Source organism: Sinocyclocheilus grahami, unplaced genomic scaffold, assembly GCF_001515645.1.
Source record: "Sinocyclocheilus grahami isolate Dianchi unplaced genomic scaffold, SAMN03320097.WGS_v1.1 scaffold61.1, whole genome shotgun sequence".
In the NCBI taxonomy this organism is placed as follows: domain Eukaryota; kingdom Metazoa; phylum Chordata; class Actinopteri; order Cypriniformes; family Cyprinidae; genus Sinocyclocheilus; species Sinocyclocheilus grahami.
In genome coordinates, this window is record NW_015505240.1 from 272,335 (window position 1) to 295,961 (window position 23,627).

Sequence of the window (23,627 nt, forward strand, 5' to 3'; positions counted from 1 at the left end):
AAGCATTAACACGTTCAGCCACCTGGTTTATTTATAAAAAAAAAAAAAAAAAAAAAACACCAAACACACAAACAGGACTCAGTGATTTGAGGATATTTAAATTATTTTGATTATCTTGAATTGGATATTTGAATAATTTATTTTCAATATAAACCTTCTACTTAGGTTAATATTGAATATAAACCTAAATAAAGTTTATATTCATCCGCTTGGATTGATAATGGTACTAAAATAAACTAGACGATCCAACAAAATTTGAGTAAAAACTAACAAATTTGGGAGTATATAAATAATATATGGCTAAAAAGCATTTGACATTGCAACCACCGAAAAGCACAGTACACCTATTACACAGTAACTCTCAGCAATGTCTTCAAACCTCATTTTAGCAGCAGAATGAACCTGCCAGCTGCTGCTGATCTATGTGACAAGCTGACAGTCTGTTAGCTTCACTCCGAACCGATTTACACTACAAGCATTCATGATGGAAGGAGATAAATTACTGCGTAAGCTTGGAGGTTCGTTGTTGTAAAGAACATCTGTCTCATTAAAAATGGTGCTCTCAACACAAAATCAAACCATGCCACTGCTGAGCTGACTGACATTTCTCAGCTAGAATCAACAAACCAGTAGATTTGAACTGATATACACTATACATACATACATAAACATTTTATATATATATATATATATATATATATATAAAATAAGCAATATTGTGAAATATTACTATATATTTTTTATATAATGTTTGCTTTATAATTGGGTTAGTCCATATTTGACCCGCACTGGGTTGTATTTAACCCAGCATTTTTTAGAGTGTACTATAACCAAATGCTGGACACATTGCACCATCAAACTTTTTTATATAATGTTTGCTTTATTTTGATCAATAATATTGTGAATTATCATTACAATTAAAAATAACTGTTTTCTGTTAATATATTAAATGTAATATTTTATCTATCTATCTATCTATCTATCTATCTATCTGTCTGTCTATCTATCTAATATTATGAAAATATCTATAATATCTATAATATATCAAATAGGAAAATATGAGAATGTCTGCTGATTTAAAACAACTTAATGGATGTGTTAAATGTGTTGGCTCAACAGGTCCTGATCATTCAGCGTAGGCCAAATATATAGAGGCAATATTGATCAAGGATATAAAAACACAAAAGTCTAGCTCACTTGTTCCATTTTTATGAATGGTTACTCTAGACTCTAGCCTTCTATAAATGGACAGTTACACATACAGAAATGTCGACTCCCGTGTGTGAAATATATGTATTATGTATATAGTGCAGGTTTTTCCCACTCTAGAGCTTTTTAATAAGGAAAATGGAAGTGTAATGGTCCAGTTTAAGGGATCATCAAACGCCCGTTCATTTGATTTCCTTTGCATTAGGCCGGCTGCTGGCGTCACCAGTGTCTCTGTAAATACAATCAGAGCTGGTCTGTGTAGGGGTCCACGATTGTGCTCGTATGTGTGCGTGTCAGAAGTGGGGATTAAACAGCACTGTCCTACATCCTCCAAGAACTTTATGATCCCTATAATCATTATGTTGTGTTGTAGACTAAATAAATCTATTACACACGAGTGCTCATTTTGACATACCATTTGTGACTCATTATTGTTTATACTTGTATTCTTCTGGAAAATGCGATCATTAAAATGAGAATCAAAGTCCACTTTATTGAGCACCAAGAAGTCCACTTGATGTTACACAGACAGTTTATGGCTTAAACCAGCTGTTTATGGACTACTGATATTGATTTAATGGATCATTGATGTCTGCATGTGATTCTAATCAAACATAAGATTTTATACATCACTATTCATAAACTGTATTTGTGCAAAATTAGGTATAGCTTTGTTTTATTTAGTACATTTCTTGACATATTAACACATGCTTACAATCAGTATAGTATTCAGTTTGGTCATGTTTTAATAGGGCTGCATGATTAATTGAAATGAAACTGAAATCGCAAAATGGCTTAGTGTGATTATCAAATTGCAAAGGCTGTGATTTAATTAAATACATTCATTAATATAATAATGCATATATGCTACGTGTTTCATTGTGAATCATGGCACTGTGTTCTTTTACAGGCAAGCAGCTCATAACCCGGTGTTTTCAGCAGCTTGGTTCACAGTAAATGCAGCAAACTCCAGTTTAGGTCACTTATAACATGCATTTATTATTATTATATATATTACTATGTTATTTTCTTATTTTACAGTGAAGTATTATTACTAATATATCTTATTTTTTATGTAGTAATAATAATAATCATATAATTATTTTTTACTTTTTATAGTCATACTGATGTATAAACCTGGAGTTTTTTTAAACCACATTTAAAATCGCATTTTTTTAGCAAAAAAATTGCAATACAATTTTTTTCCGCAAATCTTGCAGCCCTATGTTTTAAAACACTACAGAGACTCTGGCAGTTGTATTGACTGTACATGTTCTCAGTTTGGACAAACTCCTACTAAAAAAAAAAGAAGAGAAAGATGATACTTCATACTTTAAAACATGCCACACATCAAGGTCTTTTATGGCACGGTCATGACAGATTTAGCTGAATTCCCCAGAATATTGATTTAATCCATTAGGCCTCTCCCACTTTGACCAGGAAACAATGCTCTTTTAATAAAGCTCCTTGGAAACATATAAGCTTTGAAAATGCTCTACAATGTCAGCAAACACGTTCTTCATGAGGTCTGAAAATCTGGAAACACCATTAGGGGTGTTTGACTGCAAAGACAAGTAGGAATTCCTGGAATTGATATAGTGAGCGTTCCCACAGGAGTTATGTGATCCTCACATAGTTTTATCTTTCCTAACCCTTCATAGTACTGTAAGTGAAGTCACCCTCACTAGCACAACAATTCAGATCAGTGATTACTTCATGAAGAATGAAACAAGCTTCATTCAGGTATTTTCTGAGGAATAAAAGGAAGTGTGTGTCATGACACTTCTGCAAGATCAGATGAGTTGCTTGTCCTTATGGGTACCAGACATCTGACATGTACGTTAGTATTTGCACTGCAGTCTTTTACAGTCATGATCTCTACATGGTCCCTGATGGAGTGAACTTCCTCCCCGGTATGTAATGAGAAAATCTGTGTTGAACTGGCGGGAAAGGAGTGTTCCAAAGTTCCATTTAAGCTGTATCCTAAGTCTTGGAATTCCGTTTGAGGCTTTGAGGTTTTTGATGGCATTTGCTTTGTAAATTTGTCACAGGAAACCATGCCAGGAATGGGATTGGCATCCAACACATAGCCATTGGACACTGTACAAGAAGTCTCAATCACACTAATCGGCGCAGAAGAAGCAGTCATGCCTTTGTTTCTGTTACCAATTGGCAGTCTGTTTTCATGCCACAGGAAGTGCTGTCGGATGATCCTTCGGAAGGTGTGTCTGAAGTCACGTATTCGGTAGGCGTATATAAACGGGTTCACTACTGAATTAGCATGTGAAAGCATTATGGCCAGGTACATGACCCAGTTCTGAGGTCGATCACACTGTGGGCAGAACAGTGTGAAGCAGTTAATGATATGCAAAGGGAGCCAACAAACAGCAAAGAGGCCCACGATGATTGCCAGTGATTTGGCTGCGTGGACTTCCCTTTGCAGGGTGGACTGGGAGGAGGATCCCTCCCTGTGGCCATGTCCTTGCAAGTGTACTAGTTTCTGCTCCATCTTTCTGAGCTGGCGACGGGCAGCCATGAAGATCCATGCATAGATGGCCAGCATGGCAAATAGCGGAATCAAGACGCAACCGAAAAAGTTGAAGTAAACCATGTAATCCATGGTGACCACTTTCTCGAACAGGCACTCTGTCATACCTTGAGGACAAGAACTGTTGGTTCCCGCGGCGACACGTCTGTTCCAGCCTAGCATGGGGGTCAAGCCGATGACCACTGAAAGTATCCAGCATACCGCAATGATGCCTTTGGCTCTTTGGCCTGTGACGAGGCTGTTGTACCTTAGCAAGACAATCAAAAACAGACATGAGACAGCAATTTTGGAAGGAAGTATGCTATGGAGCACTATAGTGATAAGCATGCAAAGTTTGGTCATATATTACAACTCTATCTGCCTCAAAAAATATGTTAATATTATGTATTGTTCTGTGCGCACACACTGCGTGAATACTGGCAGGGCTGGAAAAGGCTTCGCCATTTTTTTCCCAAATCCACACATGCATGCACTGACTTTGCTCCTGGGATATGTCCATTGTTTAGGTGTTTATGCTTTGGTAATTGCTGCCAAAGTGCAAAATACCAGGATATGAGCTAATAAGAAGCATATATTTCACCTGTATTGTGCCTATTCTTAAAATAATACTTACAGGCCTTGTTTTTTGTATGACTTAACCTTAATCTTTTCAGTGATATAATTAGAAAACCATGAGAAGAATTGAATTGTTCGATTAAATCAGGGGTTTTCAAGAGCAAAAGATTAAAAACTTTTTAGAGGTGGCATAAATGCAATCCAATTATTCCACCTTAACTATTAAAGAACAAAGCTAAACAAACAAACATGTTATAACACATGTGCCTTTATGTTTTTAATTCACTTAAAATAACCAACTCGTAAGATTCATTATTTCACGAGTTGGACTACACTGGTTGTACTGTATGTTCTTGATTCCCTAAAAAGAACCAGCTCATAAAAGTTATTAATTCGGGAGTTGGAATACACTGGTCGTGCTGTATGTTTTTGATTCTCTGAAAGGAACCAGCATTTAAAAGTCATTAATTCAAGATTCAGACTATACTGGTTGTGCTATATGTTTTTGATTCACTAAAAAGTACATAATTGTTATTTGTTTAGGAGTCAGACTACAATGGTTGTGCTGAAGTACATTAAATTGTAGTTTTGGAGGTATGTTGAATAGCTATTGCAGGAAAATCTCACAGACCCCAAATATAAAAAATAATTAATGGTAAAACTATAAGTTTCATTAAGAACATTACTATATTGAGACCCCCACAGACCCCTGGTTGAAAAACCTAGAACTAAACGTTAAGTGCTATAATACATTATCGCATATTTTGTATGCAACTGTATAAGCATCAGTTAACAAATAGTTTGGAATACAGCTGTGCAAAATCCACTGCCGTTATGCATTTCAAACATCCCATCATGCAGACAGCCCTGCTACATGTTTCCTTTGCCAATGGCAACAGTTCGAAATGGTGGTCAAACGTCAATTGTTCCAAAAATCCTTGGGCTTATATCAGGCCCATCGAGAACAACAGTGGCTGCTTCATTAAACCCAGAGGACTTACAGGGCTCCAGTACTACTGGTACCTCATTCACACACCCACAGAGACTGGAAGCCGGCAGACCTTATGTAATCAACACCTGCTGGGGATTTTGCTGTCACTGCTGTTCTCTTACAATGCTTCGGGTGGCTCAATCTACACCATGAGCAGAAATGTGCATCACACCCTCTATGCAGGCGGGTGGTAAAGTCCCACACCCTTCAGCTACTGAAAAGTGCTGCTGAGAGCTGCTGTGCCAGAGCATTTAAGAATAACCATTACAATGTTCAACTGGAGTGCAAAATGCCCCACGTTAAAGCCTCTAGAGTGGTTGCCTTTACAATCCTAAGTAAATTATGTTTAAAGAAGCCGTGCTTTGATAAATATCACTGGACTGAGATATATTACTGTAAGCAGTAAATACTAAGGCAGTCGTGACCTAATGGTTAGAGAGTTGGACTTGTAACCCAAAGGCACAAATGTTCACGGTGTGTGTTCACTACTCACTGCTTTGTGTGTGCACTTGACTGGTTAAATGCAGAGCACAAATTCCAAGTATGGGACACCATACTTGGATACACGTCACTTTCAAGTATCACTTTTTTATGCATTTTAATCACTAAATAAAGAGTGCATATACTACACTACTTATTTTGAAAAAACCCTAAACCTAAGTATTAAACTCCCACACCGTTTGTGCTACAGACAATGAATGATACCACAAATCATGCGGCTCATTGTGCAGAGGTGTGCTATTATTTTTTTAAGGGATCAGACCTATGATTTACAACTGATGGACAATATAACGGCTGAAAATCCCCTAGGCTTACACTAAAAGAGAGACCCAAGTCATATTTAGATAGATTTGAAAGTTTTGTAACAAAGACAGACAGACAGACAGATAGACAGATAGATAGATAGATAGATAGATAGATAGATAGATAGATAGATAGATAGATAGATAGATAGATAGATAGATAGATAGATAGATAGATAGATAGATAGATAGATAGATAGATAGATTCCTGTGCGGTGTGACATGTTTGTAGCTTCTTTGTATGTCACTATATTACAACATGGTGCCAGATATGTATTGATTATTGGTTTGGCTCTACTGAAATGAACTATTCTTAAAACATCTGTCAACAGTGTGAAGCTGCATGACTCATATTTACTAAAAAAAATCCCCTCACTGCTAGCAGAGAAAGAGTGATTAAAAGGGAAATTGCATGTATCTGAGGGAATTGCAGTGTATGTTGTGCCCATTATCAAGAGAAAGGCAGAGAGAGTCACACAGTGTAGGAGCCTTTAACCTCATATCAAAACATTTGCAAAATACAAATAGGCCTAATACAGATAAGAGAATAATATATCTGCAAAATGCAAACACATAACATTTGATTAAATACACATGTAAACACTCACACAAACACAGGCACATAGACAATGGGTCTCAAGTTGTTCCAAACCGGTATGATCTTTCTTCTGAAGAAGATAGTTTGAATAACTATTTTTGTCCATACAATGAAAGTCAATGGAATTTAAAAAACTCTGTACTCTACTAACTTTAATTTTATGGACAAATTGCATTTTCTTCCCCACATTTTTCAATATATTTTGTATCGCAATGACATGAGGTTGAGTAAATGATGACAGACTTTAAATTTTTTAGTGAACTATATATTAGGTTTGGGTTGAGTGTAATTTCTGCAGTACCAGATAGTATAAAAATTGCATTCAAAAAGTAAAAAAAAAAAAAAAAAAGACCCCCCATCTTCCATTATTTGGACAAACAGACAAACTGTAATTCTGTGTGGTCTTCAATACAAGTTTTGATAAATTTTTACCTTTAATAATAACCAATTGTGAATGTACTGGTCATGCAAATATAGGAAACTCTTTTGGTCTTTATGTTCCTGCTATGGGGAAACTGTAAGTTTAAGTAATCTTTCAAGCAACCATATGATCAGTAATCCTCTTCTTACCAAAAGCCTTCAGCTATTACCTGAAACTCACAACACAACCATTCACTCACCTCAATGGGATCTTGATAGCAATGTACCGATCCACGGCAATGGCCAACAAACTGAAGATGGAGCTCTGTGTGAGAACCAGCACGAAGCAGGCTATGAAGAGGCATCCATGAAAATGGCTGCAGAAGCCCGTGCTGATGGTGACAGCAAATGGAATGGCCAGGAAACCCACTGCAATGTCTGCCACGGCCAGTGACACCAGGAAGAAGTTGGTGATGCTCTGGAGGTTACTGTTAAGGCAGACGGCCCAGCACACCAGAACGTTCCCCACCACGGCCAAAACTGCAATCAGGAGCTCAAGAACAATGTAGACGAGCGAAGACATGGTGCCATCAACCAGTGTGAAAGGACATCCTCAGAGACACACATAGTTGTGCTCCCGATAATTGCTCAGTGGGACTTAACTCCGCCACTCAATGGCTCCCGCAATAGGTGTGAGGACAAGCCAATCTGACCATTCCTCCTGAATGTATGATATCTCTTTTTGAATAGAAATAAGGGTATAGAAATAACCTGGTATCAGCTGCTGAGTCACTTTGGGGGTCACTTTGGGGAGGTGACTGTAGGGTTAATGGTGACACCCCTCTGTAAATCTTGATTTACCCGTTCACCAGCATGTCCCTTAGGTCCAGCTCACTTCAGCCTTTCATTGAAAGTCTTAATGGAAACAGCTGCTAGATTGAATGAAGCAGCTCTGGTAGACCTTTACTGGGACTTCTTACCCTATAAAAAAAGAACAATCATATCACACAATAAAAGATCAACTTCTTTGGGTCACAAAAGCAATCCATCTCTCAAACAGGAGGTCTCCATCAAAAGATGACAGGCTAAATCCAACAATAAGCTTTCGTTTTGAGAAAGACTCCACAAATATGAATGAAATATTTGTGCATGCCTGCTATTTATCACAAGACCCGGACAGCACTTCCTCCACTAGTTTCTAGGATGTGAACAGTTGAACTTTGCAGTTCCTTTGCTATTGTTGGGTTAGAATTATGAACAAGTATTCTTTTGTACCCATTCATGTGATTCTGCTTTCATGTTTCAAGGACTTTCTACATGGAATGGATCAGTTTTTCCTTTATTAAATGAATAAATGGTAATTACTATCAGTTATTTATTTTATATTATACCCAACATACACTATCGTTCAAAAGTTTGGGGTCTGTAAATCTCTTATGCTCACCAAGGCAGCATTTATTTGATTAAAACTACAGTGAAATATTATTACAATTTAAAGAGTCAAAACCAGATTAAATTTCCACTTTTTAAAGCTTTTTTTTGCATTTAGTTGGGTTTCTGGTAGGGATGCGTTGATACCACTTTTTCCAGTACTCGCCCGATACCGATACTTTTATTTTTGGTACTTGCCGATACCGAGTACCGATACCAATATTTTATTGCATTTGTACATTTTTTAAATATTGGGTACAGAAACCAAAAGAGTATGTATAATGTTAGTTGGTTGACTTCATTTATCAAATAGATAGTCAAACCAAAATTTATTCAGACACCTTCAACATTTCTCACATTATCACAGTTTATTCGCTATAGTTTAGAAAATGGAAATAAAATATAACAAGAACTCAGAGTTAAACTGAGTCAGAACAAATTCAGCTTGATAATGTTAGATAAATTTGATAGAAAGGTATGTAATGGATTACAATCAACCAAAAAAATTGACAGCTGTTAGTATGACAGTATTTACACAACTATCAATACTTAGTTGGGCAACCCTTAGCCTTAATGACAGCCTGTAGTCTCCTGGGCATGCTGTCATCCAGCTTCAAGCAAACCTGAACGTCATTTTTTTTCCCCCAGACTCAGTCTGAATAATTTTTGGTCCCAAATTTGTATCAGTTTTATTGGTAGTCCACTGTATGAAGAAATCTTGGGTATGATTTGTCACAGTTTACTTTATTTTGCTATCCTCACATACATAAATGAACTATAGTGTCCTGCACCCACTAGTAAAAAAATATCAAAAATGATATCTGGTCTCTGAATAATTTTTGGTTTGACTGTATATCCTTTGGTTATTTTCACACTTAATTATGCCCATTAAAATGTATTTTACAAGTTTTTGTTACTTTCACTGTTCATTTTTTGCTCTATGGTACATCATCTTTAATTTAATAGCATTAGAGCTGCTCCATTGCAGCGGCTCAGTACTGTAATCACGCGCTTTGCTGTAATAATGCAGGGAACCACTCGTTATAAATCTCCTAACTGTGATATTTTCCGAAATAGAAGTCGCGTTTTTTTTCATCTGAAACGTGCTGCGATATATATTCCAAAGCCACTCATATAATGCAGAAACACTCAAGCAAGCAAAACACACGCAACGCGTGCACGTATTTGTACTGATGCAGAATAGTACGCATTTCACACAAGCTGCTAGTTTCACTTTCGCCAGAAAGTCGTGTATGCCTAAGGTTAAAAATAAATGACATTTATAGTGAATGCCCCTATAAATGATCTTATTTTTACAATTTGGAGTTTTGATCCAAATGTTGCGTGTGCTAAGTGAGTGAACATCAAAGATCACACAACAGAATTGTGCGCACGCTCTCTCTCTCTCCCTACCGTCAAGTAACTTGTGCATTGTTTTACTTGCTTGTTTTTGACGTATCCGACCGAACTACAAACTTTCCAGTGATGTCTGTGAAAAAGGTATATTCACTCGACAAGCTCGCGCGTCAACGCGCTTTCAATCCACTCAGCGTGCTTTGCTTATCAGCTCGCGCACATCAGCTATACAGTCAATACTGAATGTTTAACATTATATTCATTGCATACATATATTTCAAAGACATCCTTAATCTCTAATAACTCCATTCTGATGTCTGTTGTTCTGTTGTCGGTGTTTCATTGTCTGAATATGGAACTTAACACATGCTGTGTGGTATCGGCGTTTGGTATTGGGGCATTTTAACGAGTACGAGTACGAGTACAGGAGCCGGTATCGGTATCGGTGCATCCCTAGCCATATACATATACGATTCATGTGTCTTGTGTTGACACGCCCCACGGGGAAGAGGGGTGGGGTGAGCACTAGCTCATTATCATTTAAAGAGACATGCACCAAAATGAGTCGCTGTGAACAGAGCTGTTTTTAACAAGGTAAAAAGGGTTTTGTTTTTTACACAAAAACTTTTAAGCAGAGTATGTTACAGACATTTCATGAAGACCCTAAAGAATCATACGAACTTGTGGAAAATGGGCATCCGATGTCCCCTTTAAAATAACTTTTTACCTCCATACATTTTTTAAATGTTATTCATTCCTGTGATGACAGCTGAATTTTCAGCAGTCATTACTTTTCAGTGTCACATGATCCTTCAGAAATCTTTCTAATATGCTCATTTGGTGCTCAAGAAACATTTTGTATTATTGTTAAAAAACAGTTGTGCTGTTTCCACTGACTCTGTTGGGTCATTTATTGTGGTTTTGTGTAGGCCTATGTAGAATGAATTGAGTAACTGCAACATGCCTTCCATGGTAGAGCACATTATCTTTTTTTTTTTTTTAGAGATTTCTTATCTTTTAGCTCCAGTCTGTTTGATCAGGCACAAAAATGCGATGATTAAAGTCACAGTCACTCTTCCTCTGTGTTTTAGTGTTGCTGTTTGCTTTTTATAGCACAGCGTGACTTTGGTATGGCTGTAGACTCCCTCAAGTGATATAATGACAAATTGTTTCCAAAGCACAGTCCTGACATGTTGCATTTTAACAACTTTTGCATCCGCATGCATCAGTCTACAAAATGCTTCCTGTGCATTAAAGGGTTAGTTCACCCAAAAATGAAAATTCTGTCATTAATTACTCACCCTCATGTCGTTTCAAACCTGTAAGACCTTCGTTCATCTTCGGAACACAAATTAAGATATTTTTGATGGAATCTGAGAGCTGTCTAACCCTGCATAGACAGCAACGCAACTGAAATGTTCCCAAGTCCAGAAACGTAGCAAGGAGATCTGTAAAATAATCCATGTGACATCAGTGGTTCATCCGCAATTATACGAAGCAACAAGAATAGTTTGTGTGCGCAAAAGAAAAAGATAAAAAAAATAAATAGCTGACACAGAACAGCATACGTTGTTTACGTCCAGAGGATATTCTCCAAAATGGCATCAGGGTGATGCGGAGGAGACGAATTGTTGAATAAAGTCGTTATTTTTTTTTCTTTTGCGCACAAAAAGTATTCTCGTAGCTTCATTTAATTGTGGTTGAACCACTGATGTCACACGGATTATTTTACAGATCTCCTTGCTACGTTTCTGGACTTGGGAACATTTCAGTTGCGTTGCTGTCTATGCACGGTCAGACAGCTCTCAGATTCCATCAAAAATATCTTAATTTGTGTTCCGAAGATGAACGACGGTCTTACTGGTTTGAAATGACATGAGGGCGAGTAAAAACAGAATTTTCATTTTTGGGTGAACTATCCCTTTAAGACAAGGTACTTTCCATTACTGGTTAAACCGTGATGAAGTATCATAATATTAAGCATATGATGGCCGGACTGAAAATAATATACAAGGTCCCTCACGAGTCACATCATGCACGTCTTTAATAAAAAATAAATAAATTAAATTAAATAAAAAAAAAGGGGTGGGAATGCAGAAATACTGTTTGACAGATGCTCAGCGAGCATGTTCTGTGTAACAGGAAATTATGCTTAGGGCTTGGGCACTATGATAAGAGTGCACTGCACGCCTATCTGTCATTCAGAAAGCATGCTTAACAGTTATCTTGGTCATTGTAACGTAATTCTTGTCTAGTTAAGATGCACATTTTCAGGTAACTACATCACAAGTAATTTCAATGGGTAGGATAACATCAGAGAAACACATTGCTGATTACAAAAACTTTTTCTTAAGAAAAAACAGACATCTAGATGAGTGTTGAATCATTTACACAACAGAGAAACAACGTCTGAAACATTATGAGCTATTTGTGGCAGAATTATGTGAAATTTCAACCACACGTATAATAACCAACACAGGTGGTTATTTTAAACAACAGTACAACTTAACAACTGCATATTTATGTAGAGAACAGCAGAAAAGGATGCTTTATATAGCTTGTAAATTACATCACTTTTCTGTAAATCATTCCATATATGGATTTATGTAGATAGGCATGTATATGAAACGTTAAACGTTTGCTTAAAAACATTAATTAAAATCTTTAAGAATTGTATTTATCTATAAGGTAAGGTGTTTATTAGAAATGCTCTAGCTGGTTATAACATTTAAAAAAATGTTACCCGTTTTAATCAGCATTTATGGCAATGAGGTGAGGTAAATTATTTTTTAAATAAATAAATAAATAATTCAGTAGCTTCACAGATAAAATGAGGTCATAAAAGTTCATGTATAGCATAATACTTAAAAAGAGATGGAAGAAAATTAGGGGGAAAAATGCTCTTAAAGTTGTTTTTAGATGGAAATATTACATCACATGAACATATCACATTGTTGGAGACTGCTGTGACTGCTTGTCATGTGAACTACTTATGCCCACTGTAAAAATACACAATACACTTATGACATTAATTAATACAACTTATGAATTCATAGTTTAGAATGAGCAAACTATGCCATTCAGACTCCCTCTGGACTGACAGGCTGACAAACTTAGGCTAGTAGGCTAACAAAGTTCAATACTTTCAGTTAAATCACAAACGTTACTAGTAAACAAATACATGTACTAACTGTTTACAATGTAAGAATACTTCCGTTACTCACTTTAGCTGTGTACAATGTTTCCGCCGCGCACCTGAGTTGTAGGTTTCTCCGCGGGCATTCTGACAATTCTCTGAATGTGAGAGAATTCAAATCCAAAACTGAATTTAAAAATATGAGTGTAAACCAAATCACTCCCCACGTTTTATCACCCTGACAAAGTAATACACAAACGCACTACTCTGAGCGTGTCTGGTCAGGGCAAAGGCGAGTTGAGTCGCAGCTTCCCTTCGCTCTGTGGAGTTGTGGTGGCCACAGACAAGTGCGCGTGCTGTCACAGTGACACTCACGCGCCGTGAGAAAAAGAGACCCACGCCTGATTGGTTTCCGCGGTTTGATTATTCGAGCTATGCAAAGTACATTAAACACGATGCTTCCCTCCCTACAAGACCATTGTGGGTGGTAACTTCTTCATCATGCTGTCATACTGTCAATGCAGTTACAATAAAAGTTCAAATGGATTAGCCAGCACACTATCATAAATAACTAAAGAAATTATTTAAATAAAAGAAGCAAAGAATACGTAAATAAAACTGTTTAAATAACTAATAAACAGTGCATAGGCCTATATGAAATATATATGAAGATGAATGTCACATAGATCAATACTTTCCAGTAGTAAAAATAATTGGCCTAAATAGTTACTATGGTAGGCCAATTTTTAGGTGAATATGATGTGTGAGTTTTTTACTTATTTAGTTATTCTTTTGCGATAATCGTGCAGATAATCTTGTTTTATAATGACATAAAAAGTCATTTTTTAAAAAAAAATCTGGTATGCCGTTTAGGCTACAGTGAAACCTGACTGCATTTTTACAAAATATATTGTATCCGAGGAATCGACTTCGAATCTTTTCGTGTGTATGCTATTTTCGTCGTTAGTGAGCCCGATTTGAAATCACGCAGACAATACAATGGCTGATGTAAACGTACGTGAAGATAAGGAAGTGAGGGACCTGATGGGTGCCGTGAGGTTGTGTGGTTTCTCACGTACCGCCGAAACATCCTGCTTCACCTCAGGGCCACATGAAGATAAATGTATGTAATCAGCAAACCAGAGGCTGAGGTCCACCCACCAAGGACTTCATTAAAGCACGCAGGCAGCACACACTGCAATGACATTTCTTGATCTAATACATAAGCCAAGACTTTTTTGTGGCCCTTCAGTAAATCAAATCACAGCCTTCATTCTCACCTTTTACTACAGGCTACAGCCTTGTTTATGCATGCAGAAAGCCCTCGGCACAAATATAGACACTTACCTCAGAGTGCCAGACACAATAGGTGTGAAAATGAAAGGTTATTTTAGTAGTAGGAGGAAGTTCTTGAGTACAGCTGTGTAAATAGACCTTTTTTGCTGGCTCACTTCTTTCTTTCCACAAGACAAGGGGTAGTTTAGATGATTATTTCCCCCATTTCTGATTCTTCCCATAAGTGCTATGCATGACTTCCAGGAAAGGTTGTATTCCAAAAAAAAAGGAGGAAAGAAAGAAAACAGAAAGAAGTTCAGATTACCATCCATTGTACAGGTTTATGCTTGTGTGCCCTTGGAATAACCTACATACTATGAGGTTAATTTAAAAGTGGTGTGTGCTATTGAGCTCTAACTCGTGCCTGTACACTAAAGCATCTTGGATTTAAAGTCCCCTTGTAGTGAAAATCAAGTTTTTTGTTGTTTATTTGTCTATGTGGTGTTTTTAATATGCTTTTAGACAAACCATGTGCCAATCCATTAATCAACACCATTGCTGAGTATTTTCTCCTTAAAGGAAAAAAGAACATTATTTTGTGCATTTGGTGTAATGAAATGTTTATGAGGTTTAAGGTTAAAAACACATTATTTTCCACATACTGTACACTATTGTTTCTCCTCCTTTCTGAAACGTCGATTTTTACAAAGCTCATCGGTCTGAAAGCGAGGTGTGCTCTGATTGGCCAGCTATCCAGTGCGTTGTGATTGGCCGAATTCCTCAAGCGTGTGACGGAAATGTTACGCCACTTATCATATTGTGATGCCTGCGGCAACCACATGTGACGACCCCGGGCTGGACAAAGCGGTGAAAGCCGATCCGGCGATCCACAGCGCCAAGTTGAAGAATTTCCTCAGCGACCAGCACGGATCAGCTCTAGGCATGACGAAGCGATATCGTCTTCTTTTGGAAGGCCAAACAAAGTAGTTTCGCTTTCACAACGAAACACACAGCGCCTTCACTACATGGCGGCGGCGGCAACAATACTACAGCGAGAATAAAAGTTACGCCTTCTTTCTTTGCGTGAACATTTAGGCGGCGTTATGCAAATCTTCCCACATAGTGACGTAGACATGTGGGGGCGTGTTAGAACGACCCATTTTAGGTAGGCGTGGTTGACTCTTAACTTTTATAAAGAATATCTCTTTGGATTTGAGACTTTAGTCTTTGCAACTTTACAGATCTTCTTTATGCACCAAGAGCTTGTAACACTTCAAAGAGAAAGGAAAAATTGAAATCGCATCATATGACCCCTTTAAAACTAGTTTCCCAAAGGCAGTCACAGAAACGCGGTTTGAAACAGCCCTCGGTTTGCTACATAAAAACAGTTTTATCAGTCATTATCCATGTATGCCATTGTTTGGCGTTTACTACAGTTCAGTGGATCAGGAGGTGCTGGCTGGTGTTACTGAGTGGAGGCGGGGCTAATTTGCATATTCATAGATCAGCGTATAGTAAATGAGGCAAGTGTGTACATTCAAACTATTTTAAGGCATGAGAAAATTATTTTCACAAGAAAAAGCATTTAAATATGTCATTTTGATGAGCAAAGAGAAGTTTTAAGGGATAAAATATTTGACTACAGGTGGACTTTAAAATTTTGGATCTAGAAGGACAAACCTGCTCAAGCCTACCAGAAATGTGCTGAATTTATGTACCGTAAAAGTAATTGTTTACAGGTGCCAGGAATGACCCCAAGGACCAAGAAGAGATCAATATATCAATATATCAGTGTTTAAATAAACATGAATGATATAGGGAAGAAAATAGATTGAAGGGTGTTACAACCAGTGTTCATTTAGTATTATTTACTATTCTAGTAGTTATTATTTAAATTAGCTTTTATTTTTATATTTTCAGTTTTATTTATTTTTTTATTAGTTTTTGTTTTATATTTAGGTTTAATTCATTTTTTTATTTCAGTTTTAATAATTTAAACTTATTTCATTTACTTGCCAAAACACATTGCTAATTCTGTTGAAGTTGAAGCTTTTCCACCTAATAATATTTTATGATTTTAATAATTTTAGTTTCAGTTTTAGTTTACAATAACACTGGTTACAACAAACATTGATAAAACCATATTCACAAATAAAGTCAACACATTAAACAGATTTAAAAATATGAGACTGTATTTGTGCACACAAATATTGTTCTCACAAAACCTTGCTAGCAGGAAACCTTACTTTATTTTTTTTTTCAAATTCCTCTCCTTGATATGTCGTACAGTGCTTTAGGAATCTTTCTTCGTGAAAACAAAGTATTTGTAGCGTCAAAAAAGGATTCCAGGATTTATACAAATACAAATTAAGTTTTAAAGGAAAGCACAGCAAGATATGATGTGATTTGTTTCAAATCAAAATCTTCATCTCAAACTCTATATTAGGTCACAACCTACATCTCACAAGAAGATCCAAACAAAAACACTCTTTTCTAGGTAATTCAATGTCAGTGCCAATGACATTTCCACATATAAACAAACCGATGCACCACAGAGGATTCTCAAACAAAATCTATCATTTAAAACACGACAGAGCTCTCTGTAACTTAAATGGAATAAATTATAGTTTTGCAACAAACATGACTTGACCTTGACATAAAATTCACTTTGAACTGCTGTGATTAGCGGCATAAATTTGCTGCAACCCACTTGATCCCTTCAAAGATGTCTCGAATTTGCAAATTAGCCACTAAACAAAAACATATTAAAAAAGCAGTGCATTGAAGACAGCATAGCAAGTTTATCAATTGTGCTTTTGGCTTTTCCTTTTCCATGTAAGGCTTCGGTTTTGTGTGCGGAGGCTTATCTTTGACAGACGTACAGTATATAATGGGAGAGGTACAATGCATGATTTAACCATGAGCTGACAGTGCGGATTGATTGTAGTCATCTTATTTCACATTTCATATCAGTGAATACACATTCAGCCTTTTTCATTTGTGCTTTTACACCCATAAAACAAACTCAATCTGAATCAGCAAGCTTCCAGAACCCAGCTGGCTTTATGTGTCAAATAAGGATTAGTAGTGCCTAGACGAAAAAAAACTGAAATGCTGAAAAATATCCTGTAACACAGAAAACAAGCAGCCAAGCATTTCATTTGTGCTGATATTTATATATAATAAAAAAAAAATATATATATATATATATATTATTTCAGTGATGGAAGATCAGCTGGAATGAGCATTGAGGGGGGGAAAAAAACATGTCTTGCCAAACAGCTTCATTACAAATTACATATTAGATTCAAAATTAGCTTTCATTTAGTGTATAAAAACAAAAAAACATGGAGTTGAAAAAAATGAAAATTCAAAAATGAAAATTTAATCACCTTCAGGATATCCAAGATGTAGATAAGTTTGTTTCTTCATCAGAACAGATTTGGAGAAATTTAGCATTACATCACTTGTTCACCAATGGATCCTCTGCTGTGAATGGGTGCCGTCAGAATGAGAGTCCAAACAGCTGATAAAAAAACAAAAATCCACAGGTAATCATCCAGTCCATCAATTAACCCTTGTGAAGAGAAAAAAAATCCAGATTTGTTAGAAACAAATCCTTTTTTGTAAGCAACACATCCATTCTGACGGCACCCATTCACTGCAGAGGATCCATTGGTGAGCAAGTGATGTAATGCAATTTCAGTGAAGGAAAAAAAAACCTCATCTACATCTTGGATGGCCTGAGGGTGAATAAATTGTCTGCATACTTTCATTTTTGGGTGAACTACTATTCCTTTGATGTTTTTTTAATTAGAAAAAATACTAAATAAATCAAACGAGACAGATTTTAGCTTATTCGGGCTAATGAAAACACCATTTTTGTGGGCGAAGCCTGATGTGGTATCACTCTTTGGAATAAATACTGATAATCTAAGACCAATACTGGCATAGAGAGGTCATCCTTCTGAGAAAACTAGAAAACAAGGCATCTTTCAAAGGCAATCGTATTCTGAGATACACATTTTCGTTGCTCGGTTGGCACAATACACTTTAAATAGTGTTGCAGTGTTCTTAAAGGAAGTTGCTGGCTCATGATCCCACCGACTTCCCACTTCTCTTCAAAAGCACTGCTGTTCAGAGAAGCTTAGCAGGATCTGGCCTGTTTCTGCAGCCATATAGGATTTTGGGAAAACACTGGACGAAGTGTTTTCACCTCTGGGAAATTTGTAAGCATCTTGGGAGTAGCATTCCGCAGCAAGGAAGGCGAACCGAGGTAAGGCTGAAGCTGCCAATACAGCAATTCAAGAAGATTCTCAGGTCTCAAAATACTTATAGATGGCCGTCACGTAGATCATGACACTCTGCCAGTCGGATCTTTCTGTGTGCACCATTTCACCAATGTCCTGTCAGACAGAGAGAATGAGTTAGATGGGGGAAGGCATGAGGAAGTGGTCAGGAAAAAATGATGGTTGTGTCAACCTATGTGGCGTTGTGTGCTGTTACACAAGTATCTTGCCACAGCTTGTTAAGCAAAGAGCAAACAACACAACTGTTATAGCAAAACTAGCAGTCACGGTTTTACTGCAAAACAGCTTTATGAAAGCAGTAAATTAATAACAGGTGCTGAATTAAATACTGCTGCTTCTTTTCAAGACAGGGAACACATTTTCTCCACTGAAACGGCTAAATAATTTGAAATTACTACTACACTGTCTATTTAAGTAATACAAACTTTGTATGTGTTGCCCTTTTTACCACATGACATGTTGAAACCCAAAAAAGACAAAACAACAAAGGCTTATCTTAGATGATTTTATCAGATAATATTTATATAGAATGAACGGTAATGAAATTACAAAGTGGAAGAAAAAAAAAAAATAAATCACAAGAATAAAAGCATTAATTTTAAAAACACCTAAAAGGCTAAATTAGCTGTAATCAAACAGGCTATGACAAGAAAACACTTGAAAGATCATAAATTTGGAGGAGCATTGATGAAGTCTTCACAGTTGAATACTGAATACAAATTTTGCTCAATATGAGAAATTGTCAGCGAAGTGAAGTCATTGTTGGTTGCATTAATGTTTTACAGCTGCAGATAGTATTTACTAACAGGGTGGAGAGAAAAATTAGGAAAACATCTACTAATGCTGAAATTCAAAACAAAACATGATTTATTCAACAGATCTCAAAGAGACTGTACATCATACTGAGATAATATATTTTCAACAGAATTTCATTAAGAAATTTAAAAAGGCATGGATAAAACATGCCTCCGCTGACAGGAAAGTTATTAAAATGCATTTAAAAATATGCTCAGCAAAGCTGCATTTATTTGATTAAAAACACTCTAAAAAAGCAATTTTTTAAAAACAGTAAATATTATTACAATTTAAAACATCTGTTTTCTATTTGAATATATTTTAAATAAATGTATTCCTGTTGTGGCAAAGCAGAATTTTCAGCATCATTACCCCAGTCTTCAGTAGCCGGGTTTCCATCCAAAGTTGCGAATTTAACTTATGCGCAAAATTGGAATATCGCATTAAACATTTGCGAACAAGCACTGTTTCCATCCAACGAGTCAGAGAGAACAAAATCGTCACTTCCTGATAAACTGGCATTAAATATCACTAAGAAAAGTAAGAGAAGCCACTGAATACAATAATTCACAAATATAATAAATGACTTGCGCTTTGAGTGAGTAGACGAAACACAATAAATGCGGTCTTGCTTTCGGAGGTGAATGTCAGCTGTTTGGGAACGCAGTCGCGGTGGACTGTTCTGGGAGGCAGTTGTACAGAAATACTTTGACGACAGGCTTTGCTCAGGCACTTCAGAATGACCATGACAACATTTCAGATGCTGTGCAACAAAATCAGTCCGCTGGTTAGTCAGGTTATGCTGTGCCATAACGCAAAGTCACATTACTTTTTTGAACGCTCATGCGGGATTTATTCGCAAAATGCGTTTCCATCTCCCATTATTCGCATTAACCCTTTTTCGCACACGTCAAAAACCACCTCAAGCAAGAGTAAAAACTTTTGCGAAAAGTTTTTTTTCCGAAATATGCGGTTTCCATCACTCGTTTCTCATGCGATACTTCAAAATGCGCATTAAAACAGGGTGATGGAAACATAGCTAGTGTCACAGGATCCTTCAGAAATCATTCTAATATGCTGTTTTACTGCCAAGGAAACATTTCTTATTATCAATGTTGAAAGCAGTTGTGTTGCTTCATATTTTTGTGGAACTGTGATGCATTTCTTCCAGGATTCTTTGATGAACAAAAAGCTCAACCGAACTGCATTTATTTGAAATCGACATCTTTTGTAACATTATAAATGTCTTTACTGTCACCTCTGATTATTTTAATGCATCCTTGCTTGAAAGAAAGTATTATTTTTTAATTAGGTTCTGAGGCACTGTAATATGATGTATATATTAATTAGCTGTGACGTTTATATTAAACTCACCAGTGTCGATTTAATTCCCACACTTTCTGCTGCCTGGAAAGCCAAAGTGAAATTCCGCCTCTGCAAAACACAAGCAAGATGAACTGATGTCAATAAATGAATTGAATTATATGCAAGTCTTCTCTAAAATATATATATATATATATTTTTTTTTTATTTGTTGTGCTAATCAATATTCGAGAAGGGAATATATGTTACCCTGGACCACGAAACCAGTCATAAAGTTTTGAAATTGAGATTTATACATGAATAAGTATGGTTTGTTAGGATAGGACAATATTTGGCCGAGATACAACTATTTGAAAATCGAAATTTTGCCTTTAAAGTTGTCCAAATGAAGTTCTTAGCAATGCATATTACTAATCAAAAATTACGTTTGGATATATTTACGGTAGGAAATTTACAAAATATCTTCATGGAACATGATCTTTACTTAATATCCTAATGATTTTTGAAAAAATCGATCATTTTGACCCATACACAATGTTTATTTTGGCTATTGTTACAAATATACCCCAGCGACTTAAGACTGGTTTTGTGGTCCAGGGACACATATAGGGTGAATTCAGGTAAACTGGACCAAATTTTCAGTCAAATTCAAAAGCTGTCCAATTTACCTGAATTCACCCTGTTCGTGTCTTATGCGTGTGAGCGTACAGACCTTGTCCTGGCTGTTGAGCTCGTGGTAAGGGATATGTGCCGGCAAATAGGTGTGAAGAATGGCACAGAAAGCGAGCCCATCATTCCAGCTGCTGCTGAAGTTGGTGATGTCAATGTTCTGCATGTTTGCGGAGGAAGGAGAAAAAAAGATCAATAATTACAATTTCAGTAGATGAACTGAGGGAATTGGGTGGGTGATTCAGGGGACTGATGAAACAGTGAATCTTTCGGTGTCCCTGTGACATTATGGGTGTAGTTAAGAGCCACAGCTGTAAATCTTGACAGAAATAATGTCTTTTTTCAATGTTTACACAAACGTTGGAAACATTGCTTTTCATACAATTAAGCATGCTATCTTATTTAAAGACACTTAAAGCATATGTTGACAAAAAACCTTATCTTGCTACGTACGTTACATTACACGCAAGCATTGCATTGTTTGTTTAGTAAACATTTTGCCTATTTAGTGCTTTCAGCCAAAGATAAGGTCATTTTACTGAGCATGAACACGTGATACAATATTAAGCTAAATTCTGCTCATAATCAGCACTGAATACATGAAAATAAATGTTAATTCTGTGTAGACTCGCATACATAAAATGCACTATTTCTGGGTCAGGGTCAGAAACAGTAAGTAACAATCGTTTAAAAAAATAACATGTTTACAATACCTAGACCTTGATGGATGAGATTTCTAGATCTGTTGCACACCAACTATTTTCTCACGCATTGCCACAAAATGGAATCAAATTGAACTTTAATGCTGTTCTGGGAGCAGTGTTCACCTACTTATTCATATTCGCTTACTGACAGTCTTGCCTTGTGCTGAAGTGTTTGTTCAACAGCCTTGCTTATCTGTATCAACATACTTCACACATGCTTCAATCCATACACGGAAGTAGTCATCTGACTCACTGGGGGCCATTTATGGTGTTGTTGTGACCAGGAAAGAGGCTCTGCGTTCATTAATGCCATCATCGTTTGCTCAACTAATGCCCTCCTCAGATCTACAGCTCTCACGTGTTGCATTTGCACATATAGACTACTATTCAAAAGTTTGTGGTTGGTAAGCCTTTTTTAAAAAGAAATTAATGTTTATTCAGCAAGGAGGCATTATAAGTGACAGTAAAGACTTTACACTGTTACAAAAAATATATATATTTCAAATAAATGCTGTTCTTTTAAACTTTCTGCTAAAGAATCCTGGAAAAAAGTATCATATAAAGCAATAAGCCCCAAGAAGCTGTGGTTTACAGTGAATTTATAACAGCTAAGGGGCCCCCTTAGCCATTATAAATTCACTGTAAACCACGGCTTCACGGGGCTTATTGCTTTTATAAACCGGTTATTCCATATACGTAGTAAGGTTTCACAGAATAAAACAAATAAAGTGTAATGATATAAATAAAAATAGTATTCTTCCACCAAACAATGTAGTTCCTCAGAAACAGTTGTGGTTCCAACAAAGTGGTTGCCGAGCAACACACAGAAGTAAACAAAGGTGTATGTTTGTAGTGTAATTTACAACAGCTTCGAACGCGGCTCAACCAATCAGAATCAAGGACCGGAACTATCCGTTTTATAAGTTGTTTTTTTACACTGATAATAATAAGAGATGTTTCTTAAGCATCAAATCAGCACATTAGAATGATTTCTGAAGGATCACGTGACACTGAAGACTGGAGCAATGATGCTGAAAATTCAGTAGAAATAAGTTAAATATTAAAATATATTCAATTAGAAAACAGTTATTTTAAATTAAAATATTTCACAGTATTATGGTTTTCACGGTATTTTTGATCAAAAAAATGCAGCCTTCATGAATATAAGAGTCTTCTTTACCGATCCCAAATTTTTGAGAGGTAATGTAGGTGCAATTATGGTAAAGCAGCTAGCAAGCGTCATTAAAAATCATCATTACGTTTCTATTATATGTGTTCTTTGATCCCAAGATTTGCTTTGTTTGTTATATCTGGAATCCAGAATGAAATACGTAGGCTGTATGGTGACAATTTACTGGAACTGATATTTGTTCACCCATTCTTCTGATCTACATTCGAGTTTCCAAAAGAACCAAAAGCACTCTTTCAGATTATGTTATCACTCACATCCTCTAGCAAAAAGATTTTAAAGAAAGAGTAACAGCCTTTATCAGATGTGGCAGGCCAGTGTAAACGTGCAAAGGGATGGCATAAATTGGCAGAGCTTTGTGGCAACCCACAGAGA

At 36.5% G+C, this 23,627-nt stretch overlaps 2 protein-coding genes across 2 annotated transcripts in view; both read right to left on the reverse strand.

Annotated features, from left to right (window-relative positions):
- Positions 1 to 2,391: 2,391 nt before the first annotated feature.
- adora2ab (adenosine A2a receptor b) lies at positions 2,392 to 13,163 on the reverse strand. Its single transcript, XM_016271174.1, has 3 exons — positions 13,076 to 13,163; positions 7,325 to 8,045; positions 2,392 to 4,004 (listed from the first exon to the last, which is right to left on the reverse strand). Exons 2-3 carry the CDS (start codon positions 7,645 to 7,647, stop codon positions 2,984 to 2,986), a joined length of 1,344 nt encoding a protein of 447 aa, XP_016126660.1. The 5' UTR covers positions 7,648 to 8,045; positions 13,076 to 13,163; the 3' UTR covers positions 2,392 to 2,983.
- Positions 13,164 to 18,031: 4,868 nt separating this feature from the next.
- specc1lb (sperm antigen with calponin homology and coiled-coil domains 1-like b) overlaps positions 18,032 to 23,627 on the reverse strand; it is a 32,174-nt gene continuing 26,578 nt past the window's right edge. Inside the window, exons 14-16 of the mRNA XM_016271173.1 lie at positions 21,403 to 21,519; positions 20,742 to 20,801; positions 18,032 to 18,668 (exon numbers count right to left, since the gene is read on the reverse strand). Coding sequence (XP_016126659.1) covers positions 18,579 to 18,668; positions 20,742 to 20,801; positions 21,403 to 21,519 — 267 coding nt within the window. The 3' untranslated portion in view covers positions 18,032 to 18,578. The remainder of the gene's footprint in view (positions 18,669 to 20,741; positions 20,802 to 21,402; positions 21,520 to 23,627) is intronic.